The sequence below is a fragment of the Lycorma delicatula genome, chromosome 1 (genome assembly GCF_047948215.1).
Source record: "Lycorma delicatula isolate Av1 chromosome 1, ASM4794821v1, whole genome shotgun sequence".
Taxonomy (NCBI): Eukaryota; Metazoa; Arthropoda; class Insecta; order Hemiptera; family Fulgoridae; genus Lycorma; species Lycorma delicatula.
The window spans coordinates 160,281,320-160,303,459 of record NC_134455.1 but is presented as its reverse complement, the minus strand read 5'-3'; the positions used below and the strand labels follow the sequence as shown (position 1 = coordinate 160,303,459).

At 31.0% G+C, this 22,140-nt stretch overlaps 1 protein-coding gene across 2 annotated transcripts; it reads left to right on the top strand.

Annotated features, from left to right (window-relative positions):
• Positions 1-1,685: 1,685 nt before the first annotated feature.
• On the top strand, positions 1,686-21,020 carry LOC142324846 (transcription initiation protein SPT3 homolog). Of its 2 annotated transcripts, none has more exons than XM_075365898.1 (5): positions 1,686-2,016; positions 5,109-5,327; positions 8,681-8,900; positions 9,218-9,509; positions 15,917-16,147. In XM_075365898.1, exons 1-5 carry the CDS (start codon positions 1,971-1,973, stop codon positions 15,917-15,919), a joined length of 780 nt encoding a protein of 259 aa, XP_075222013.1. In that variant the 5' UTR covers positions 1,686-1,970; the 3' UTR covers positions 15,920-16,147. The 2 variants fall into 2 exon arrangements, with proteins under 2 accessions (XP_075222013.1, XP_075222006.1); XM_075365891.1 differs by lacking the exon at positions 15,917-16,147 and adding an exon at positions 20,825-21,020 and having other exon boundaries at positions 1,688-2,016.
• The last annotated feature ends 1,120 nt before the right edge of the window (positions 21,021-22,140 follow it).

Here is a 22,140-nt window from a genome sequence, read left to right as displayed (position 1 = left end):
TTCTATGCTAAAGTTTGTACGTCCTCAAATTCCGATTTTGTTTTTATTTAACTCAACCTGGATGCTTATTTTCTGACCAATCAACTTAAACTGTGTCCACAAGTTTCTCTTTTCACCTATTTGTTTTATATCTGTTCATTTTTAGTTTGTTCAGCCTATTTTGTTTTTGGCATAAAAATGTATTGCTAAAATTCAGCTTAGAATTTTTAAAGCAGTATACTCCAGAAAAGAGAATTATCACAATTCTTCCTGATCTGTCATTTTTTTAAATTAAACATATTTAAAAAAGGGCCAAAAATTTTAATAAAACAAAATATACATCATATTTAACCAACTACAGAATTAAAGAATAACACATTAACGAGACAATAATGTAAATGTTCTATTATATCACTTGAAAATGCAGTAAAATGTGACTCATGAAGATAATTAAAAATAAACAGTATCAAAGCAAATATTAAATAAATTTAGCAAACACAAATTAGTGATTAAATATTTGCACTTCAATAAAAATAAAAAGGTAAAACAATACAGCTAGCTGCACTTCAGTACTTTAAAACTGAGAGAAAGGTAAATATATATACATTGAATAGGTCGGCTGAATTGCTAAAAGCGCCGCTGGTCTGTGCATGCATTCATGTTCATAAACGAGAGCATCAACTTTGTACGTACATTTTTCAGTATATTCTATAGTTAATTCAGTATATTCTGACAAGTAGTTAATTGCTAATTGCATACGGCTGTTAATATCGCGTGAGATAATTTAACAATTTAATATATTTTTATTTAGGTTATTAAAACAGCATAAATTGAGCGAATTCCTAAGCAGAAATAAATGCGATACGTGTTTTACATGAAATTAATGTTTACTAATTGTGTAATGAGATGAATCGTATGTATTTTTCATACATATAGTTTATATATTTAGAATAACGTAGCTCGAAAATGTATAAGCAACTCATTTATATAATGAACTAGTAATTAAACCATTCATATCAATGGAAATCCATTATGTATTTATACTTAAAAAGTGGCTCTTAAATTACATTATAACAAGAATTTTCTTTTTAACCTCCGGATCCACAGTTAGGTATTTTACTTAAGAGGATAAGATGATGAATGACAATTTTTGGAACGTGTGAAAATACCATGCCTGATCGGGACTCGAACCCGGGACCTCCGGATGAAAGGCCGAGGCGCTACGGAGGTCGAAACGTAAGTATAAGACTATATTTCTTTAATAGACCGGCGTTCACTATTCGGCTTCTAGGCGTAATCAGTCGACCAGAAACATAAATAAATATCAAAGAACAATAGATTTAGATGAATAATTTATCGAAGCATTTAAAAATATGAATGGTTTCTCCTCCCGTTAATGCTTTAGTTACAAAACGTCTTGTTCTTATGGTAATGTTTTCTTTTAGGTAGCAAAACGTTAGAACAAGAAATTCTCTACATAGAAACAAAAGTTAAATATTTAGTGTATTATTCTTTTTACAAAGATTAGCTGCAACTAATTTTAGGAGCTGAGGGGGAAAATAAGTTTTTAAAATTCGACGATTTTTACAACATAGAAATTTACAACATTTTTTGCTTCACAAAACATTATTAGTTGGTAATGGAAAAACTACTAAGTTGAAAGTTGAACTAAAATAACAGCTGAGAAATACTTTCTTGCTTGAAAAATGAAGAATTTATAGGAACGGAATGATCTGCTTGGACAATGTAGTTGAAAATTTATACCACAGAGCAGAGCATTGGACCAAGCACAACAATATACGATAACTTCCTTTTTCTGTTGTGTCGATTCTAACTGAACGTCTCAAAAACAATCTTGTTCTCACCTTTAGCTCATAGTTCACAAAGAACAGTTTTACCGCGATTGGTAAAATTATGTGTAGCAGCTGAATGGTTTACGATTGTTGTTAAAAAGTTTAACGTGCTTCGTTTGTAGCGGGCAAGTGAAAATTATGGCTAGTATGGATGCTGGAAATGATACTTTCATATTTGCAAAAGGTTGGATTTATGTTATCTATTTTAGTTTTATAAATCTTTGATTGATATATGATGCTTTTATGTATCATCTTTGTTTACTATAAATGCAGTTTGCACTGTGCCATATAATTAGTATTACGCATGGTTCTTGTTAACTCACTTAACCGAATCATAAAATAAGTCATTAGTGTTATAGGCATGAATAATTCAATAACATAATCTTCACAGGAAAAAGGAAAGCTTTATCATTGTATTAATTGTTATTCATACATTTGTTATAAATTTTTTTGATCATTAGTTTCAATTCACAAACTATTGATTGAGGCAGATATTCTTATTCAACCAAGACCCTGAAAATGTTTAGGTACGCTTTTAAAATTTGATTAACCTATGTCTAATGTGATAGTCACTTTTAGGAAATGCATATCAAAGAATTATTCCCAAAAGCATCCTCTTATATTCTAATGTTGAATACTTTAATAAAAGTATTCAACATTAGAATTAACAGACAATAGTCTGTTAATTACAGAATCTAGTTTTAATTCATTCAAATTAAGATAGGATTGTTTGGCAACAGGATTAATATGGTAAAGGACAGGAAATTGCTTTTCTACCTGCCTGTTGAAAGAAGGAACTTTTGTTTCATCCTTGACAGCTGTAAAAAAATTATTTGTACCATCCCACAAAAATCCTTCTTATCCTAAAAATCTTAAACCTATCACTTGCTAGTTTCTTCAAACAAATACAAACTTGTCAATTGTATCATTTATTGTTGCCTTTTACAAAACATTGTAGTTCGGTGGTGAATTTCTAGAGTTTGTTTGAGGAATGTCTCCTGCTCTCATAGAAGAGGGTGAGTGATTGAATAAGCATTGTAATCCATAAGTTGAACAACCACTGCCTGTTGTGTTGGGTTGGTGCATTAATATGTAAAAGGAACCAACTGCCTGTTGCCAAGTATTTAAATGGTAAAAATTTTCTGTGTGAGGTATTCACTGTAGTTCTTGTTTTACAAATAAGTGCTTTGGGAAATTCCTCTAGTTTTAAAACTTAGGCTACGTTGAGCACAGTGAGTCTTGTTTCCTTCTTCAACATGATATGGTTCTTGTCATTCAATAGAATTTGAAGGTGATTGAAATTAACCTGCCATATGCGAACTTTAAAGAAATTTTCATAAGATTTGGAGAATTTCAAATCCCAAAACTCTCTTAGCAAATAATTCTTTATATTCAAGATGTGCACCTTAAGCACTCTTTTTTAAAATCTATGATTAGAACTTTATTATTCCACATTATTTATTTGAAATTTAAAAGAACTAGACTAGAAATTTAAAAGACTTAGTAAAATTTCTTTGACTTTATTTGTTGTCACTTGACTTGCATCAGTTTTATCAGAATTAATTCAGCAATTTTCATTACAAATTTTTATTTAATTATTGGCAATACAAGATAAAATAAAGTGTTCAGCTGAAGCTAAAAAAAGAATGTTTTTCAACTAATTTTTTTGGTAGAATAGCAGTTTTCCCAGAACTCTACTGGAAATCCAGTTCTGAAGACCTTTATTCTGTTCAAAAACTAAATGTCACCAATTCAGCTCATAATTTATGTACAAAGAATATCAGTATAGCCTCACTTTACTATGGAATCAAGAATTAATTTTTTGTTTGTGAAACATGAAATCAATTTTTACCAAAATTTCAGTGTACCATTGGATTAGAAGTTTATGAAATACTTGACTAGATATAATCTGAAAACAAGTGTTTCTAGTTCTACATTTTTATGGTTTTGTTTTCTTTTCACAAGTAAAAAGAAATATTCTTTCCACTTATTTTCTATATTCTTTCAATTTATTGGATAACACTGTATAATAATTCATAAAGAATTTGTTTACAACAATAATAAACAATTAACTGAACTTTTAAGAATCATCTTAACAACCTTTATATTTGTCTTTTCCTTTCCTGCACCGGAGCAGAGCGATACAGGTATTTACGTAGGTGGAAGTGGAATCTTGCGTAAGACATCTGGAGACCTGTGTAGCCGGTCATGTTGGATTCCTACCGACTAAACCATACCCCTCATTCATGCTCCCTGGAATTACCTTTGGCATAAAATCAGGGAGTGCAGGCACCCACACATCACAGCACAAGTTCACTCAACAAAATAACACTCCTAACAAACAACTAACACACCAACTCACCTAAGGAGTGCAACAAACACCCGCCACACAGCCCCACCCCATGAGCATCACACACCCATGCTGTGTTTTCACACACAGCACCCTGCCACATAAGATGCAACACATCCTGCAGGGATGCAATCCAAGGCTCAAACAGAGGGGGACAATGGGCACAGGCAACAAGCAACCCTGACCAACACTCCAACCACATACACACGCGCGCACACACACACACACACACACACACACAAATTCATATCGCAACAACTCATACCGCAAAAAAAAACACAGGTCACAACCACTACACAAAACAATCTTCCTTAAGCTTTTCTTTCATGATCTTCCTAATAAATCCTCACGACTGTTCACTGCTCGTCATTAAACGAATGATGTTATCTGGCATAATCAGGCCAACCTCAGACCAGGCTTCTCCTACTTGGCTCCCACCTGGGACACTTGAACACTATGTATTCTACAGTAGAAACACTCACGCATTATCCTCCTCCTGCTGTCAAACAGGTAGGAGTTGAAACAACCGTGACCGGTGAGGAAGTAAAGTTCTCCCTCCCCTATCCACCCAGTCACCCACACCCAGTATTAGCCGACTGGTCCAATGACCTTTACGGGTGGCATCCCACCTGCTCTGCCAGCACCGCCCTGCAACGTCTCCTTATTCTTTCTAGCGTGCCTCCTCCATTTGGCTACTTGAAGCCCCTTCACCCAAGCTGGTACAGCATACAAGACTGTGGAATCAACCACAGAAGCAAGCAGCCTTCTTTTGGACTGGTGCGGCAACAACCTTAATGATAAGTTAACATTTGTCATATTTAAGTTACAATATATAAAGTTTATTTTTAAGTTAAAATTTATAATTTCAAATTAAACATTAAACATTTGTCACTTATATTAATTTTGTCTCATTTTTATCATTTCAGAGATTCAAATGATGATGTTTGGTCTTGGAGATAGTCAGAATCCATTGCTGGCTACTGCCCAAGTTATTGAATTAGTTGTCAAACAGCAGTTGACTTTACTTTTATATAAAGCAGATGAAGTGTCCAAAATGCGTCAGTCATCCAATATTGAACTGCAGGATATATTATTTCTGATGAGAAAGGACAAAGTCAAATTAAAACGATTGTTACAATATTTAGGTAATTTTTGTCTAAAACTGATTTAAAAAAAAAAAAATTGTTTATGTCAATTATGGTTTATTAATGTAGATACAAATAATTCTTGATCTAATCTTGTTTTTGTGATTTTAAAATTTATATATCTACTGGATAGTGTTTTACTCTAGGTATGGGGTTCCTTTAATAGCCCTTTTCAGGAATGGTAAAAAACTTGAGCGTGTACAAGATTAACTGCTGAAGTATAATTGAAATTATAGGCTACTGATAGGAGTTGTGATCTCAAAATAAAATGATTATAAAAGATTTTAATTGCTCAGGTAGCTTGAAATTAAAATTACATGGTCTGTTGCTTTAATTTAATAGGTTATTTGGTCTATATAATAAAATTAATTTGGAGAAGTATATTATAAAATAGTTCAAAAAGATACATTTTTTAACATTTATGCAAATAGCTTTTATTATTGTAGATGTCTTTATGTTTTTGTTTATGCTTTAACATGTCTGTTAAGATATTGTAAATCTCTTTAATTATAAATAAGAATATATTTTTATTCTTTTATAATTACACAAAAGTGTTAATTTTATAATTTAAACAAAATTGTTATTAGTTTTAAAATAGGGTATAAAAAAATAAAAACTGTTTGATAAGAATATAATTTATCTTTGTATTATTTACATTGGTGTACAACACTAGCTCTATAATAGAACTTCTTTGTGTATAGAAAAAGTTTTATTTACTGTGGATCAATGTAATACAATAAGAAATTTGAGTTTTGTTTTTTGATAGCTATAGTTTTAGTTCTACAGAGTTCTGAGTGAGGAAGAATGGAAGGCTCTTCTGCTCATTGATGATCAATATGTGTCAAAAATGGGCAGGTCATGAAAATATTTGCTTTCACAAAATAATTCCTTATGTAAACACTCATTACAGCAGTTCTTTAATAAAGGCAGTTCCAAAGGCTGTGTAGATATCAACTAGCTATACGTATGTACATAGATAGATTGGCTAGTTAGTGACAGAATTATATCACATAAACATTATTGAATAATGTATTTGTGCTGATGAAAGAAAGAATCCTGGACAGCTTGCAAGTTTTTAGAAACTGAGGATGATTTTGGACCACATGAAAAGAGGTAGACATAGATTGATTCCCTTCACAAAGAAGCTACTCTTCAGCACAATATTTTACTCTAGAAAGAATGTTGAACATTCTGTTCCAAAGAAAGGCCAGAAAGAATGTTCAACATTTATAAAATAGTTTTGAAGAACCCAAATAGGAACATGATAATCTAAGGGTGTATTTTAAAATAATAAAGATGAATTTTTTAAATTATTGTTTTCAAAATGAGTAATTATATCACAAACTTTATTATAATGGGTTGAGGGTTAATAAAAAACCTATGACAGAAAATAGGAGTTTTGCATTTTTCTTTCTTTTACAGTTTCATCCTACTGACTCAAAACTTATTATTTATATTTATTTTATTGAAGTTCTATTACAGTTGAAATAGTTTTCAACTTTTTCACAAAGTATTTTTAAAACATTAAACAATTTTTTTTTTGTTTAATTAACCAAAAATATTGCCATTAGATATGTTTTAATTAATTTTAATCATATTTTCTTGGTAACAATACTAAAAACATAACCTTTTTTGAATCCAATTGAACTGAATTTATGATTTTTACTAGTTGTGTAAATTAGAAATAAAAAATTATTTCTAATGATAAAGATTAATAAATTTCTTTCATGATCCATATTGTAGGACCCATGTTTCATGACCTTTTTCATAAAAGGAGTTTGTATGATTACTTATGTTTACTTAATCTCTTTGCCGTGAGGAGAATTCAGCATGAAGTATGATAACAAACAATAAATACTTTTTGTCACAATATTTACTAATTCTGTAAATCACAGAAGTACCTTAATTACATGAATTAACTTACTTAAAAGAGTTTTGAATTCTTATACCTAAGTAACTTAGTTAAATTATAAAGTGTTGATTGATCAGCAAGTACTTTAATTTCAAATGTATTGATTTTCTTTTTTGTCAAATGTTATTGGTGTATTCATGTTGTATTTATTCAAATATTCAAGAAAATGATTTTCATAGTAATTTTTATGATTAAATTAACTGCTTTTTTATAGCCTAGTTCTAAGTCATTGTGTTGTTTAGTTGTACATATAAGAGAAGCATCATCTAGATACTGTTGTTAAACATTTTAGCATTAACATGTAGGATAAACAAAGGTGACCTAAGAACCTGTGGTATACCAGTGCTGTGGTACACAATACTGGTACCAATAGATTGTTTTATGTTGTAAATATGTAGTTTAATTAAGGTTATGGACTATTCTTCGATTATCATACCATGATGGCTATCCAGAAAGTAACTAGGTTTTGCTGTTTTTTTGTGAAGGAGTGAGGGCAGCAGAATTATCTTTGTAGTTGTTTCTAGTCTGACTATGTGAAGGACTGTGACACATCTGGTTGATTTTTTTATAACCTTTTAAAATGTGTATCGCTACAGAAAATCCCACCAGCTGTGAAGTGAGATCGGTTATTAAAATTTCTTCTGGCAAAAAATTATAAACCCATGGAGATTTATCAGAAATTCTATGTTGTTTATGGGAAAGATTTAATGAGTGAAGGTGCAGTAGGGCAGTGGTATATTTTTAAAATGACTGCTCAAATATTCATGATGAAATTGATATGGCTGTTCTGTCTGATGAGTTGGTAGTGAAATTTGATGCTTTACCAATACAGAGCTTTTTAAATTACCAAAAATTTCCAAAAGTTTTGTAGCCTTTTGCATGAAGTTATGTTGGAAAAGTTGAGTTACCTTAAATTTTGCAATCAGTGGTTGAAAAACAAGGTGGCAGAATTCTTTGATGAAGGAATACAAAAACTCATTCACAGATACAAGTGTCTCAATTTGGTGACTAAAATATGAAAACCTGTTTAAGAATGCATTTTCAAATTGTATGAATTAAATTTTTTTTCCAATAGCTGTTATTGTTTTATACCAAATTGTAAGTTACTTTCTGGACACCCCTTTCTTATTTTATTTAAAAAATATTTTTGCTCTCACAATCAACACCTTTATGAAATCCAAGGACATAAAGAAAAAGCAAAAATTGTTATAATTGTTATTTCTTGTTAAGTAAAAGCAACTTAATTGTTATAATTTTCAATATTAATATTCTTCAGTGCATTGGTGTCCACTTCTTCAGAAAATTGCATTTGACCCTGCGTTCATATATTGCAGTGCTTGTTTATAAACAATAAACAAATTTTAGTAAAATTTGAATATTTTCAAAGGAATGTTGTTCCAATTGTAAACATTTTTTCAATATTGTACAACTTTTTTTTCAGAGTTGAAAGATTCCAAAATGGGTCTTCCAAGATTAATGGAAGAGATTGATCCTGCCAAAGCATTACAACACAGAAGACAATTGGGAAATCGTAAAGAAGAGTGCTTACGGTTCCTTTCATCAATAGGTGTTCATGATGTTTATGAGGATAGTGTTGAAGATAGAATTAAAATGGAACGATTGATTCGTGCGGATCAGATTGCCCAGTCATTGAATGAAAAGTATGAAATTAGAAGTTAATAATAATTTATACTCTCTCTTTCCCTCTCTCTCTCTTTTGTTGAAATGTTATGCTAAATATATATATGGTAAAAAAACCCATTGCTTTTAAAAATGACTGTCACTCATGAAACAGTGTCATTTATCAAACCTCAGTGGTAAGTGCACTGATGACATGGATATTGAAATTTATTTAAAGTAATATTGTTTTAATTTATTTCAGTTTTTATATCCTTTATTATATTGCTTTTGTTTATTTTAACTATTTTTAGGGTTAAAAATTAAACTTACTCTTGAACAGTTCTTTTCTTTGTTCTAGGTCATATCAGGAATTTCATAAATCTCGTAAATGTTCATTTGCTGCCACTCGTTTGAATCAAGTAAAATTACTTGACTGGTTGAAAACTACAGCTCCTGAACCGATTAGTAAATTAAAGAAAGAAGCTGTAGATGTACTAATTTATTTAGCTAAAGAAACTGTCGCCCAGCTGATAGATATGGCTTTACTTGTAAGGCAAGATGCTATTGCTATACCGGGTGATCCACTTAGTAGAGCAATTGATCCACTGCCAACAACTTCATCTGATACATTTTGTTCTGAACAGAATCAGGTAAAATATAACTTTACTAAAAGGTATAAATAACTTTGCACAACAGCTGTGAATTGGACTGCTTATATACAGAATTGATTTTGTTATTGCCACAATAATATAGTTCTCTGCTGTTAAAATTATTTGAAATATCATGTATTTTCCTGTGAGCATCATCTTTTCTTTAAAGAAATTTGTGTTTGTGTTAGATTGAGTAATTCCTTTAAAATGTGTTTACTGACCTTTTAAGTTAATTAAATTACTGACATATCAACAGTTTATGCTGGACTTATCATGAAGTGTGTACATGCACATAAATGTGAGTTATGTATTTGTAAATTTTTAAATGTTTTTACTTATAATATATAATGTATGCTATTAACAAGGCTTTAAATATATTTAGTCCAATATTCCAACATATACTTGTTTGTTTAGATTCCATGAGTGCCTTGCAGTGATGAGCACTCCAGGCACACTATTGTCTGTGGACTCAGTGTAATGCAACCGTGAGCTTCTGCTGAATCCCTAGTCCTATTGGAATTTCAGGCAATGAGCACGCACATCATGTGGCAAAAGAGGCCTCTTTGCAGCCTCCTTTCACTAATCGCATTGTTTAATTTTGTCTGTTTTCTGAAGAGGGTGATTCATGATGAGTGTCAGAGTTAATGGAAACCTACCATTAACAATGAACTTCATCCAATTGAAGAATACTGTTTCGCTGTTCATGTAGGAATAACAATAGTGAGGAGGTTATTATTTGCCATTTATGAATAGTGTACACAAGGCTCACTCGTGGATATCTGATGACTCAACTGATATACTCAAAATGTCTGCTGTGACTGCCAATTAACTATGCACCATACCCTTGTGGACCATGTCTGTACTGCAGCATTGCATTGGAGGAACATATGAAATATCAACAATGTATCGATGTTACTATTTCTTAAGGCCATGCATCTGGATTCAAACATTTGATTAAAATTTTCATATTTCTGCCTTTTGACGTTGGTAAATTTTATTGTTTCATGATAGATTTTTAATATTGTTTTTATTTTGAACCTAGCATTTTGTGTAGGCATTTTCAACTGTTTCAATTTTTTAAAGTAAATTATCATTTTTAATCATTTACTTCAGTAATTTAGTGTCTGGACTCTGATAATGACACCTTGTTGTGCTCCCAGGAAAAAAATTTACATGATTTATTTTTAAAGCAGTAATATTGCTTTAAATATAAAGCAATATATACATACATACATATATATATATATATATATATGTAACATACAATATATATATATATGTAACATACATTAAATTTGCCTTATCTATTTTAAAATGGCAAAGGGAATGTTGTGTTTCATATTATGTATTGTGAATAATATATTTATACTACATTTTTATATGTAGTCATAATAATTAAACAAAAAACTTCATTGCTCAGTAAATTTGATATTAAAAGTAACCTGATAATAAAGAATAGAGAGACCTAGAGTTTGTAAAATAAAGGTATAATCATGCCTTAATAATCATGGTATAATCATGTTTGTAAGGTATGTATAATCATGCATAATGATATATATAAATTATATTAAGAATTGATTTTCCCCCTCTGTACAATTAAATTTTGTTTATTTAGTCATCTGTAATTAAATTCTTAAAAAAAATTTAACAGACTGGCTGATTTATTTTCATTTTCTTATATTTGTACTGTGTGAGGGGTACATTTAGTGGTAAGTGGTTTAACCTGTAATGCTTGAAGGTGATTGGACTGAGGAAGAAAGAAGGTAGCTTTCATAGCAACCATACATAGTAAGTAGATGTTGTCAAGGATGATTACTATTATTTTTTCTTTGCATTACTAAAACAAATATTTATAAGCAATAAATCTCAATTAAATTATTAAAGTTAACATTGTTTTGATGTTTTTAATTCTTTTATTTTTTATAATAAGAAATGAATTTTAAATCATGAAAAATGATTTAAAACCAAAACTTCCTTTTTAACAGTCTTATATTATTGTTTTATTGTTTATTAAAGATTAATGTTTGTAGACCTAATTTTTCATTCTGTCATATTAAATGCATGTTACAAAATATGTGATGTAATATTTCATGAGTGAAATTTAAATGAAATATATAATGCTATATAATAAATTCAGTATAAAAACATTATTTTGTTTTACAATGACTAGTAGTCTTAGGGTGTTAATAAAAAACATTGTGTGTACATGCACATGTGTATATGTAGGTAAAAGTATAAATACAGTTATAAGTGTCGTTTGTGTTAATGTGGTTATACTCAGGATAAAATGATATCTGTGATTAAATGATATCTCATCAACACTCTTTTGAAGTTACTTATTATTACAACTGGATTGACTACAATGTTTTGATGAGGTTGAAAACTTTTAATCCGCTTCCTTCTGAAGATGGGTATAATTCAATTGCCCCTATATTATCACTTATCCTGACCCGAAATACCTACATATTATAGATTTTATTTTTAGATTTTAATTCACTGCATAAGCTCAAGGGTAGCAGTTAGGAATATGTCAACTAATAAATGCAGTATATGAAAAATGTCACTGGAATTCAAATTAATTTCGTAAATAGGAGGGCAATCCTGCTATTTTTAAAAAATTAATTTTTTTCATTTACAGGTGAAGGGACAAAGATTAGAGCTCATAAAATTTACAACTTCTGTTCAAAACATTTTTTTGAAATTTCTAATGGGGCAATGCTCCTCACTATTATACTGCTCAAATAATGAAATAAAAAAACACATTTTAAAAAGTTGCAAGACTTCTTCATTTCAATGCAGTCTAAATATTGGAATTAATTTTAATTCATTGTCTCAGAATTAGTTTTAGGGAAAAAATTCAACCCTGAGAAATTAAAGCCAGTAAATCAGCAGCATTCTCTGTGTATGGATTTTCTTTTTCTTTTTGTTGGCTACAGTCTAGAATGAAATCAACTTCAAGTTCGATTATGTCGCATTACCAATGGAAGCCATATCAAACAAAAGTGAATATTAGGTGACAAACTACAAAATGAGACCTCAACCGAAAGTAAATTATTGATTATGCAAAAATTCATTTCCTTTTATAATCATAATCCTTTAATAGCTTATTTATGATCAAGAGTGTATAATAACACTTTTTTCCTTCAAAATGACTGGTGATGAAGCCCTACTAATAAATTCATAAAAATTCATAAATAAGCTATTAAAGGATTATGATTATAAAAGGAAATGAATTTTTGCATAATCAATAATTTACTTTCGGTTGAGGTCTCATTTTGTAGTTTGTCACCTAATATTCACTTTTGTTTGATATGGCATATGGCTTCCATTTGTAATGCGACATAATCGAACTTGAAGTTGATTTCATTCTAGACTGTAGCCAACAAGTTGGGTAACTTTTGCACCTGCGGCAAATTAACAGTCTTAGCTCAAAAAGATCAGCAGGCAAATGTGGTACATAAACCTGATCTTAATGACCCCACAAGAAAAAGATCTAACAGGGCCAAATTTTGGGAATGAGGTGGCCATGCAATTGGTTGTTCACGACCAATCCACCAACCTGTCAATTGAGTATCAAGAAAATCTTTGACTTATAAGCAGTATTGAGCCCCATCTTGCTGATAGTAATGGCATCCATCTTGGTCATCATCATTGTAACTGAGGAATTACAAAATTTTGAAGCAAGATACCATTTATGGTTGGTTCCTAGAAGAAGAGTGGGCTGTAAGGTCAAACATTGACCTTAGGGCTATTACGAACATACTGGAAAGTTTCATGAGAGTTTTTGCTAATCCATAGTTATAGTGTTCACCTTGCCACTGATGTGAAACATTGATTCATCACTAAATATTACATATTTTTTGTCTAAAAATTGTGTCTGCAATTTTATCCATGATTTCCACACAAAAATTGCAGCCAAGCAACTTTGTTGTCATCTGTAATGTACTGAACCATGCCAAATTTGTATGGCTTCAAGTGCGTAATCATTTACATAATATGCACCAAATAGTTGTGTATGGAATGCAAGTCTCTCATGACGCACATCAAGTTGATTTCTTCGGACTATGTGCAAAGCTTCCTCAGAGTTGTTCCACAGCAGCTTCAGGGACGTCTGGGCATCCTGGTGATTTTGTATCTTTAACAGAACAACCTGTCTCAATGAAAGTTTGGTGCCAAGAGTTAAAATTTATGCCTACTAGGAGGCTCCCTACCTTACTCTATGAAAATTACTTGAAAAGTGTAGTTGCTAACTACAAGTCTTGAAACCAAAACATACCATAAGCACCAGTAAATGCAACCATTTTTAACAACCGTAATGACGTTGCTGGTGGCCAAATTTAGTAGTAATGAACTACGCGAGTCAATACTTGATGTGTTCTGCTATGAAATGAGACTTACACCAAATCTTTAAGTTATCTCAATAAATTTTTATATGCTTTTAAAGTTGTTCCTTTTTTAATTTGATTTTCAAACAAATTCATATAATCTGTGACTTTTTTGTAAAATTACATCATTTATGATATATTTTCTCTCATGCCCAAAAATTATAAATTTAATGGGTTTTTGTGTGGTAATGGTGAGAAATAGTTTTTGTCACTTTATCTATTAATTTTATAAGGCCAGTGACAGTATTTAAAAAAGGATGTATTAATAATTAAACTTAGGTTGGATGTGGTTCAATATTCATTTATTTTTATTAAAATAAAAATAATTATTTTATTTATGAATGATAAAGCTATGATTAACCATAATTGTATGAAAAGGCTAAAGAACAGTGTCCTTTAAAAACAGTGTCCTTTAAAGTTAGATGCGAATGATTTTATAGTATAATGCATCACAGGGTTTTTTTAGGTATTCAGATGAAGAGAAGGATGATTGTCGGTCAGTTGGTTATAGTAAAATGTTTATTTGAAGCAGACCTGTGACTACACAACACTGATACAATAGTAACTACTATTGAATATTATATAGTATAGAATATACAATAGTAACTACTATTGAATACGAGAGTAACTACTATTGAAAATGATTGAAATTGCAGTTTTAAGAGATTTTCAATGTAAATTTATCTTCATAATAACTTGTATATTTTCTCAACATTTATTTCTTTTATTCTTTATTGGTTCGCGTATGATTAACATATTGGTTTTCTTTAATGTTGATGATGATGCAGATGTAGCACTTGAAAAATAAGCTTAAATTGCAATTTAAACCCAAAATTTTCTAGATAAAAGTCAGAAACTTAACAGTTTACTTAGGAGATTAGCAGAGTGGTAAGGTACTAATGTGATAGATATTCAAAAAATTGTCTCACTTTTATCTGCCAGGTCACCAATTGATACAAGAAAGCTTTCTTCTGCTTCTGTAGGACATTGTCTTTACTATCAATCAATCATGTTAGTTTGTAGGGACATAATTTTTGACTAGTAAAAATATATTAAAATATAAATTTACTGATAGCCCATTATAGATTGATAGAACCATTAAAATTGAATACAGAAAATTCAAACAAACTATTTTTATGAAAATGTTACTCAAAATCTTGCTTAAGATATTGTTTGTTTAGATAAATAGATAGTAAACTATATATATTTTATTGATTATTTGAAATTTATTTCCATTAAGATTTTTATTATTTTTGAAAAGTTAACTAATCTTAAAAAAATTTAACATAAGATGTTTTTCAAATTAAGCGCTGCAATGAAAAAATAAAAAATAAAATTTGAATACATAAACAGATAAAATTGGATTTTTTAGTGTACCAAAATGCCAAAATTCTTACTTTTATTCAAGTATCATTAAGAAAATAGTAAACATGCAGTATAGGCTATTGTAAACTGTCAGATTATAAATTACATTTCTCTATCTGCAAGTACAATAAAATTGTAATTTTCATTTCATCATTAAAAAACCAAAGTAAGTAGAGTTGTGATCTTGTCTGAAAAATATAGATTTTTCCTACAATTTATTTCCTACATTTTACCAAAAATTGTAATTTTAGAGTTACATAAAAAAATACTTCATTTTACCAAAAATTGTAATTTTAGAGTTACATAAAAAAATACTTCATTTTACCAAAGGTTGCTCTATAACAGCAAATCCTGGGGGTTGTGAAATTAGCCTACAACTTTACACAAACAATAATGAAGTCATTTTATGAGAAAAAAAATTGCCTATTATAATCATTTTACTTAGATTTATACGTACTCGTGTAAAGAAAATAAAGATGATTGTGTCTATTTTTCATTTAAAAGTTTCTCAGTTTGTCGATCTGTATCAGAAATGTGCAAAAGCAAATTAAGTGATAAAAGGTGATAACTATATTTAGTTTTTAGTGCAACCAGATGAAAAACCCTTTTCACAGAAGTAAGATGTGGCAAAAGAAATTAATATTTTCAATGTTTCAGTGACTAAATTTCCATATTCACTTCGACGAGCAAGACAAAATGTATCAGAATCTTTAGATGTGAGTTGTAGTCGTAACATATTATTGGCAGACATTTTGATGAGCTGGTCGTGATTCTCAACTGGTAACTTAGCAGGTGCAACAACATTTTCATTAAGTGGATTCAGAATCCATTTTTGAGAAACCATTTTTTATCTTCTGGGAAATACTCTGCCAACTGAATTTTTAGCTTACGCAAATGCATCTTCATGCTATCAAAACTGTGGTAAATAATAGTGTCCTCTTCATCTAAATTTTTCTCAATATAATCAAAAGTGAATGGAAACATATTAAAATTTTTGCTTGAAAGACGAATAATCCAGATATCAAATTTCTTAATGAAAGAATGAACTTTGTCATTAATATGTTTTTATCACGTCCTTGTAACTTCACATTCAAGTCGTTTAAATGTGAAAATACATCAGCTAAGTAAGCCAACAACATCATATACTTGTTCCCATTGAGAATTGTGTTTATCATGAAAAAATATTATTAAACCATCTTGCAATTCCAATAACCAGGTTAACCACTTCCCTTGTGAAAACCATTCTAGACTTCTATATGGAAAAGAAGAGATTTTTTCTTTTAGCCTACTTCATCGCATAGTTTAGCAAATAACCTATTCTATTCCATAGTCATATTCTGTAGTCATAGTCTTTGTCTTTAGTAAAAATAAACCTTTTTTACAGCTTTAGAAAGAATTTGTTTGAGATTTTCCGGCATATTTTTTGTGCCAAGAGAGCATGTCTATGAAGGAAGCAGTGTGTCTATTCCCTTCTTTGGTATAGCATCTTTTAATTTTTTCAGAAATTCACTGTTCCTTCCTGTTATTGCCTTTGCACTATTACTATATACTGCAATATAGTTTGTCCAATCTGTGTTATAGTTTTTTAATAGCTTATAAAAAACATCAAAAAGACATTGTCCTGTTGCATGATCAGGTATTGATTTGCAAAACATATTTTCTTTGATTGATCTGTCTGTCTCTATTACATTCATATTTCACATTACATAAGAACTGAGAAATGTTTGCCATATCTGTTGATTCATCAAATTTAATGCTAAAAAATTCACTTGAACTCATTTGTAGAATTTTCTGATCATGTATATTGGCAGCCATGGCATTGATTTGCCTTGATACTATGTTGTTAGAAAGTGGAAGTTTTTTCAATTTTTTGCTTCTTCCATGTCTACTAAAACACTGACCATATCTATTGCAGCATGGAATGAAGTTTTCTGTGATTGTATAGAGTTTTGGATGTCTTATCTATTCTTAATACTCTAAGATAGATGTTTCAAGTGTACTTATTTGTATGGCTTGATTTACAAATAGAAGCTAGTTGATTTCTCAAAGAATGTAATTTTCTTTTGAAAAATTCCAATGGTTTGCTTTTATGATCTGGATGTTTAGTTTCAAAGTGCTGAATTAATTTTGATGGCTTCGTGCTTTCATTGGAGAGGACTTAAAAGTAAACAGTGCACTGTGGCTTTCATCCAGTGAGGTAAAATCATAATTTAATTAACTGTCATTGTTCAAGCTTGTCTTTTACCAATCGATTCACTGGATGTAGATGGCTCAATTCATTTTTTCACAAATTTATCCATTTTGCATAAGAATCTAATTGAAAAAAAAAGTTAATACTGTTTGACCGCATACTAAAAAACTGAAACCTCAATTATTACTATTTTCAATAAAACAATGCTTTTAAAAACTTACTCACTAGGTGGATTCTCGTCTATTCATGTTCATACCGGTCTTTATCAACTCAGCTAAATAGTTTTAACTAAGTTTCATTGGGTTGTGGTTGGGGGGCTGGAAATTATTCATTATATATTTATTTTTACTTTTTGGGTGTCGTAGAGCTAAAAAAAGTTGAAAATCACTGCTCTATGGTATTATCCTCCATTTAAGCAATATTTGCTAATTGGCTTTGCAATGCTGTTTTCCATTTTCTTTTTAAATAACGATTAAAAAAAGTCTAGACTGGTTAAATCTAACTGCGAAAAGTAGGTTATTATTATTTTTATAGATTCTCATCATGATTGAAGAATATTCGACAATGCTCTATAGTTGAGAAAAAGTAAAAATTTTCTTTTGAAAATAGGAATTGCTCATATCTGTACACATGATGATATTCATGCCTAAATAGAAATAATTAATCATCATGGAGAAAAGTAAGACTGATTGTTCTCCTGTGAGGTGCAGCACACCAAATCTTTATTTTCACAGTAAGTAGTTACTCTGCACAAGACATGCAAACTCTCAGAATCCCAAATTCTTATATTTTCATAGTTTACTTATCAATATATGTTATAAACTATCAAAACTGATGGCTACATCACTTTAAATAAACATCTAAAACCATTTTATAATTTCTACTGAAATTGATAAACTACAGAATATAGCGATTCTGCATATTTCAAGGGTTGTTTCATTCTTGCTGACTGGTGTAGAAAGTAGCATTTAAATCTTAATAAAGCTGGTAAATTGTAAGTCATTTTTGATAAAAATAGAATTGTTTAAAATCCAATAACACTTTATTTCCACCTAAGTCTAATAAAAGCAAATTTGGTTTGTAGTAAACTCTAAAACGTAAGTTAGTAATGTTAGTTATATGTAATATAATTGTTAATTTGTTAATAACATTAATTAAGCTTGAAAATTACTTGATTTAATTTTGTATTTTGATCAATCTATTTAGTTCCCTTAGAAACAGTGCCACAGTTCTATTCCTAATGCCCAGCAAGATTATTTTTAGTTTATTCTTGTAGCTGTGCTATAAGAATAAACTAAAACAAATATGAGATGGAACACTGAATACAACTCAAGAGAAAGTTATTTTTACTAAGATACATTGGCAAAGTAACTACTCTATGATACAAAACACATACAGCTATTCAAGATATCACATCAATCTAGACAGTCAAGGTGGTGACTAGTAGCCTGTTTTTGGCTTCAATTATGACAATTTAACATGAATATTGTGTGTATTTAAGAGAGATAACATTAAAATAACATTCACCACTAGGATTGAAAACTAAAAGAGATTATTATGTTTACTGATCATGTACATGAATATTAAACCAAAATATTATTGTTCAGTGTACTGGATTGTATGAATGAGTAGTAGACTTGTTTTCTTTCTCACTTTAATTCTCCTCAACTTTCTGCCACATTGTTTGAATGCTCTTTCAATGAAATATTTTCTAAGTAATTAGCATAGATTTGAGCTATATTAGAATGACCACCTTGATCTATAGGGGCTTCATCAGGTTGAGATAAGGCTTATGTGGGTCTACACGATATTAATTTTTCCTATGACTATTTTGCTTCGATCATACAGTCTGTAAAAAGAATATCTGGGATTTAAAGCTATTTAATATCTCTTTAACTTTGACTTACTTTCTCTACAGTGTGTTTAATGTGAGCATCTTTCATCATGTGACACACATCCAACTGATACAAGAATTCATCCTGTAATATTTTAACCAGCATGTCTGGAGTTATGGAAGCTACAGCTGTTTCAGTTCTGTGCCTCAAATTGGATAGATAAAACTCCAAAGGAACAAATTACATTTGTGAGTTTGGAGGCCATCACAAATCAGGTCCATGCCGACAAATTCAACAGTTTGGGAAAACATTCAGTCATTGAATCAATCTTGTACAGAGTTATGACAGTGAGGAGGCAAGAATTCTCTGGTCCATTTTGCAGTTAAGGAAAGGGCCATGTATGCAGCATATTAAGCAACTCCTACTATGTTGCTTCAGCCAAAAAAAAACTGTCTGTAAACTTGCTTTCAAGATATTGCATAGAAAATATATTCAGTGTTGGGGAGTACCTTTTTCATTGCAAGAGTACATGGGAATTTTTTGACTCCCAGATGTGGACATATTGTGTATTAACAATCATACATTTTGATAGTGAAGTTTGTACATAAAGTGTAGTAGATAGGCTTCAAAACCTGAAAACTGTATGCAAGGATTTTCTTAAAACATTCCACACTGTTATCACTAGTATTTCTATAGTTTGTGGCTGGCTTTCCTAAAGATTTTTCATCCTGACACATTGAACACTTTCTTCAGATAATCCCCTACTCTTCTCTTTACACAGACATCCATTGTTTCACACTAATTATGCCATTATTGAATGTTATTGTCACTTGCAGAATCACAATTAAACTTTCTATAGAATGCACATTGGTAACTACAGATTCACCTTTAGCAATCTGTATAACTCAGAACGATTTCTGTTCAGGAGTCACCATCTTTTCTACTGGACCTTTTCTAGTTGCCCTTTTTATCAAAGAGGTAACTATAACACGTTAAAACACAATTGTTTTCTGTACATATCCTACATTTGGTGTTGTTTCTGAAATCAAGAAATGAGAAACTGCTTTCTGCAAGGACTAAATGGAAGTTATAGCTAACTTATTTCAAACCTTCCATTTATACCAATCTCCAGTGTATAGTGTTTTATAAATTCTTTTTGGGTGAAATTGATACTTTTCAGTTCATTTTTATTTAAAACCTATATACCAGTTTCTATCAATGAGTGTCTGTAAAGAAAGAAATTAAGTATGAGAGATTAATGCTTGCTTCTTTCTTAATTGTAGAGCATTTCATGTGATTTTTATGTATTTTAACAATTCTTCAGATTTTTGGAAATTCAGTATAATAAGATCATTGCCATATAAGTATGTAAGATTATTGATATAACACAACTGTGACTATACCATCATTACGTTGATTTGTTATATAATTTGTTTACTTGTAAGGGGAAATTTAAGATTTGCAGTTACTTAAAGAATTAATAAATAAGTGTAGTGTATTTCCATAGTTAAGTTAATGTCCTTTTAATTTTTCTTTCAGATTCAGGGACCTAGCCCTATAACACCTAATGAAATACAGGAAGTTCTGAGGCGATTTTGGTCTATTCAAATGCTCCCATTTGGAACATTTACAGTAAATACCTTTAATCCGACAGATTTAAGACTGTTTGTATGTTAATGACATTAATATGATATATGTGAGAAAAAAAATGTTATTAAATGATTTTATACTTTGGTATTATTATTGTATATCATTTTACATTATTGGGCCCAAATCATTATTTATATATATACACACACACAAGGGTAAATCAAATAAACAGGATTTTTGATCCTGAGCGTCTACGGTTGGTAGGACTGGGCACGGGCTTCCAGTGTGTATGGGTGGGGTCATTAGGTGAGGAGAGCCGGCCATTCCACATTCCCAACCAACTCATCAGTAACGCTCACAATGTCTGTTGGAGCAACAGGTGCATGCCTCCACTGCGCAATGCATAATTATAAAATTTCTTGCTCGTGAAGGAGTTCAAACAACGAAAATGTTTTGGAGATTGTCAAGGACTGACATTTGTCATTTTTGTGTTTACCTGGCATAAAGTGTTCAAGGAAGGACAAGAATGAGTGGAAAATCAGGAACACTATTACCAGCATTATAGACGAAAACATTTGCGTGGTTTGAGACATTCTTGAAGATGATCACCTGGTGGGAGTATCCGAAATTGCAAAATAGGTCGGAATAATTTATGAGAGTTGCCAAGCAATCATCACAAACGACCTACAGTTCTGTAAGTGTGTGCCAGACGGGTCCCTTGTCTTTTGACTGCAGTTCAGAAGTTGAGAAGTTTGGAGGTCTGTCAGGGATTTGCAGCAAGGTTTGCGAAAGAGGTTCGGATCATTTTTGTCGGATCGTCACCTGCGATGAAATATGGGTCCACCACCACTTCATTCCCAGGAACAAGCTAGCATGGAGTGGCAGAGTAAAGGGAGGCAGCCCTAGTGAAAGCAAAGACTTGACAGTCAGCTGGTAAGGTTCTTTCAACAGTTTTTTTTTACTGGTGAGACATTTTGCATGGGTGACATGCAATCATTGCTGCTTACTACTGCGAGCTGTTGAACGAGGTGAGGCTGCATATCGCCGCAAAAGAAGAGAGACCAACCAATTTGAGAGGCCATCCTCCTCCAAGACAACACCAACCCCATACTGCAGCACCTAATAGTCTCAAAACTAGAAGAAATGGACTCAACTTGATGATCATCCCTACAGCCCGGACCTATCACCCTGCGATTTTCATTTGTTTGGGTTGCTGAAAGAAGTTCTAGGAAGGCAATGATTTGAAGATGATGAGGGCGTGGAAG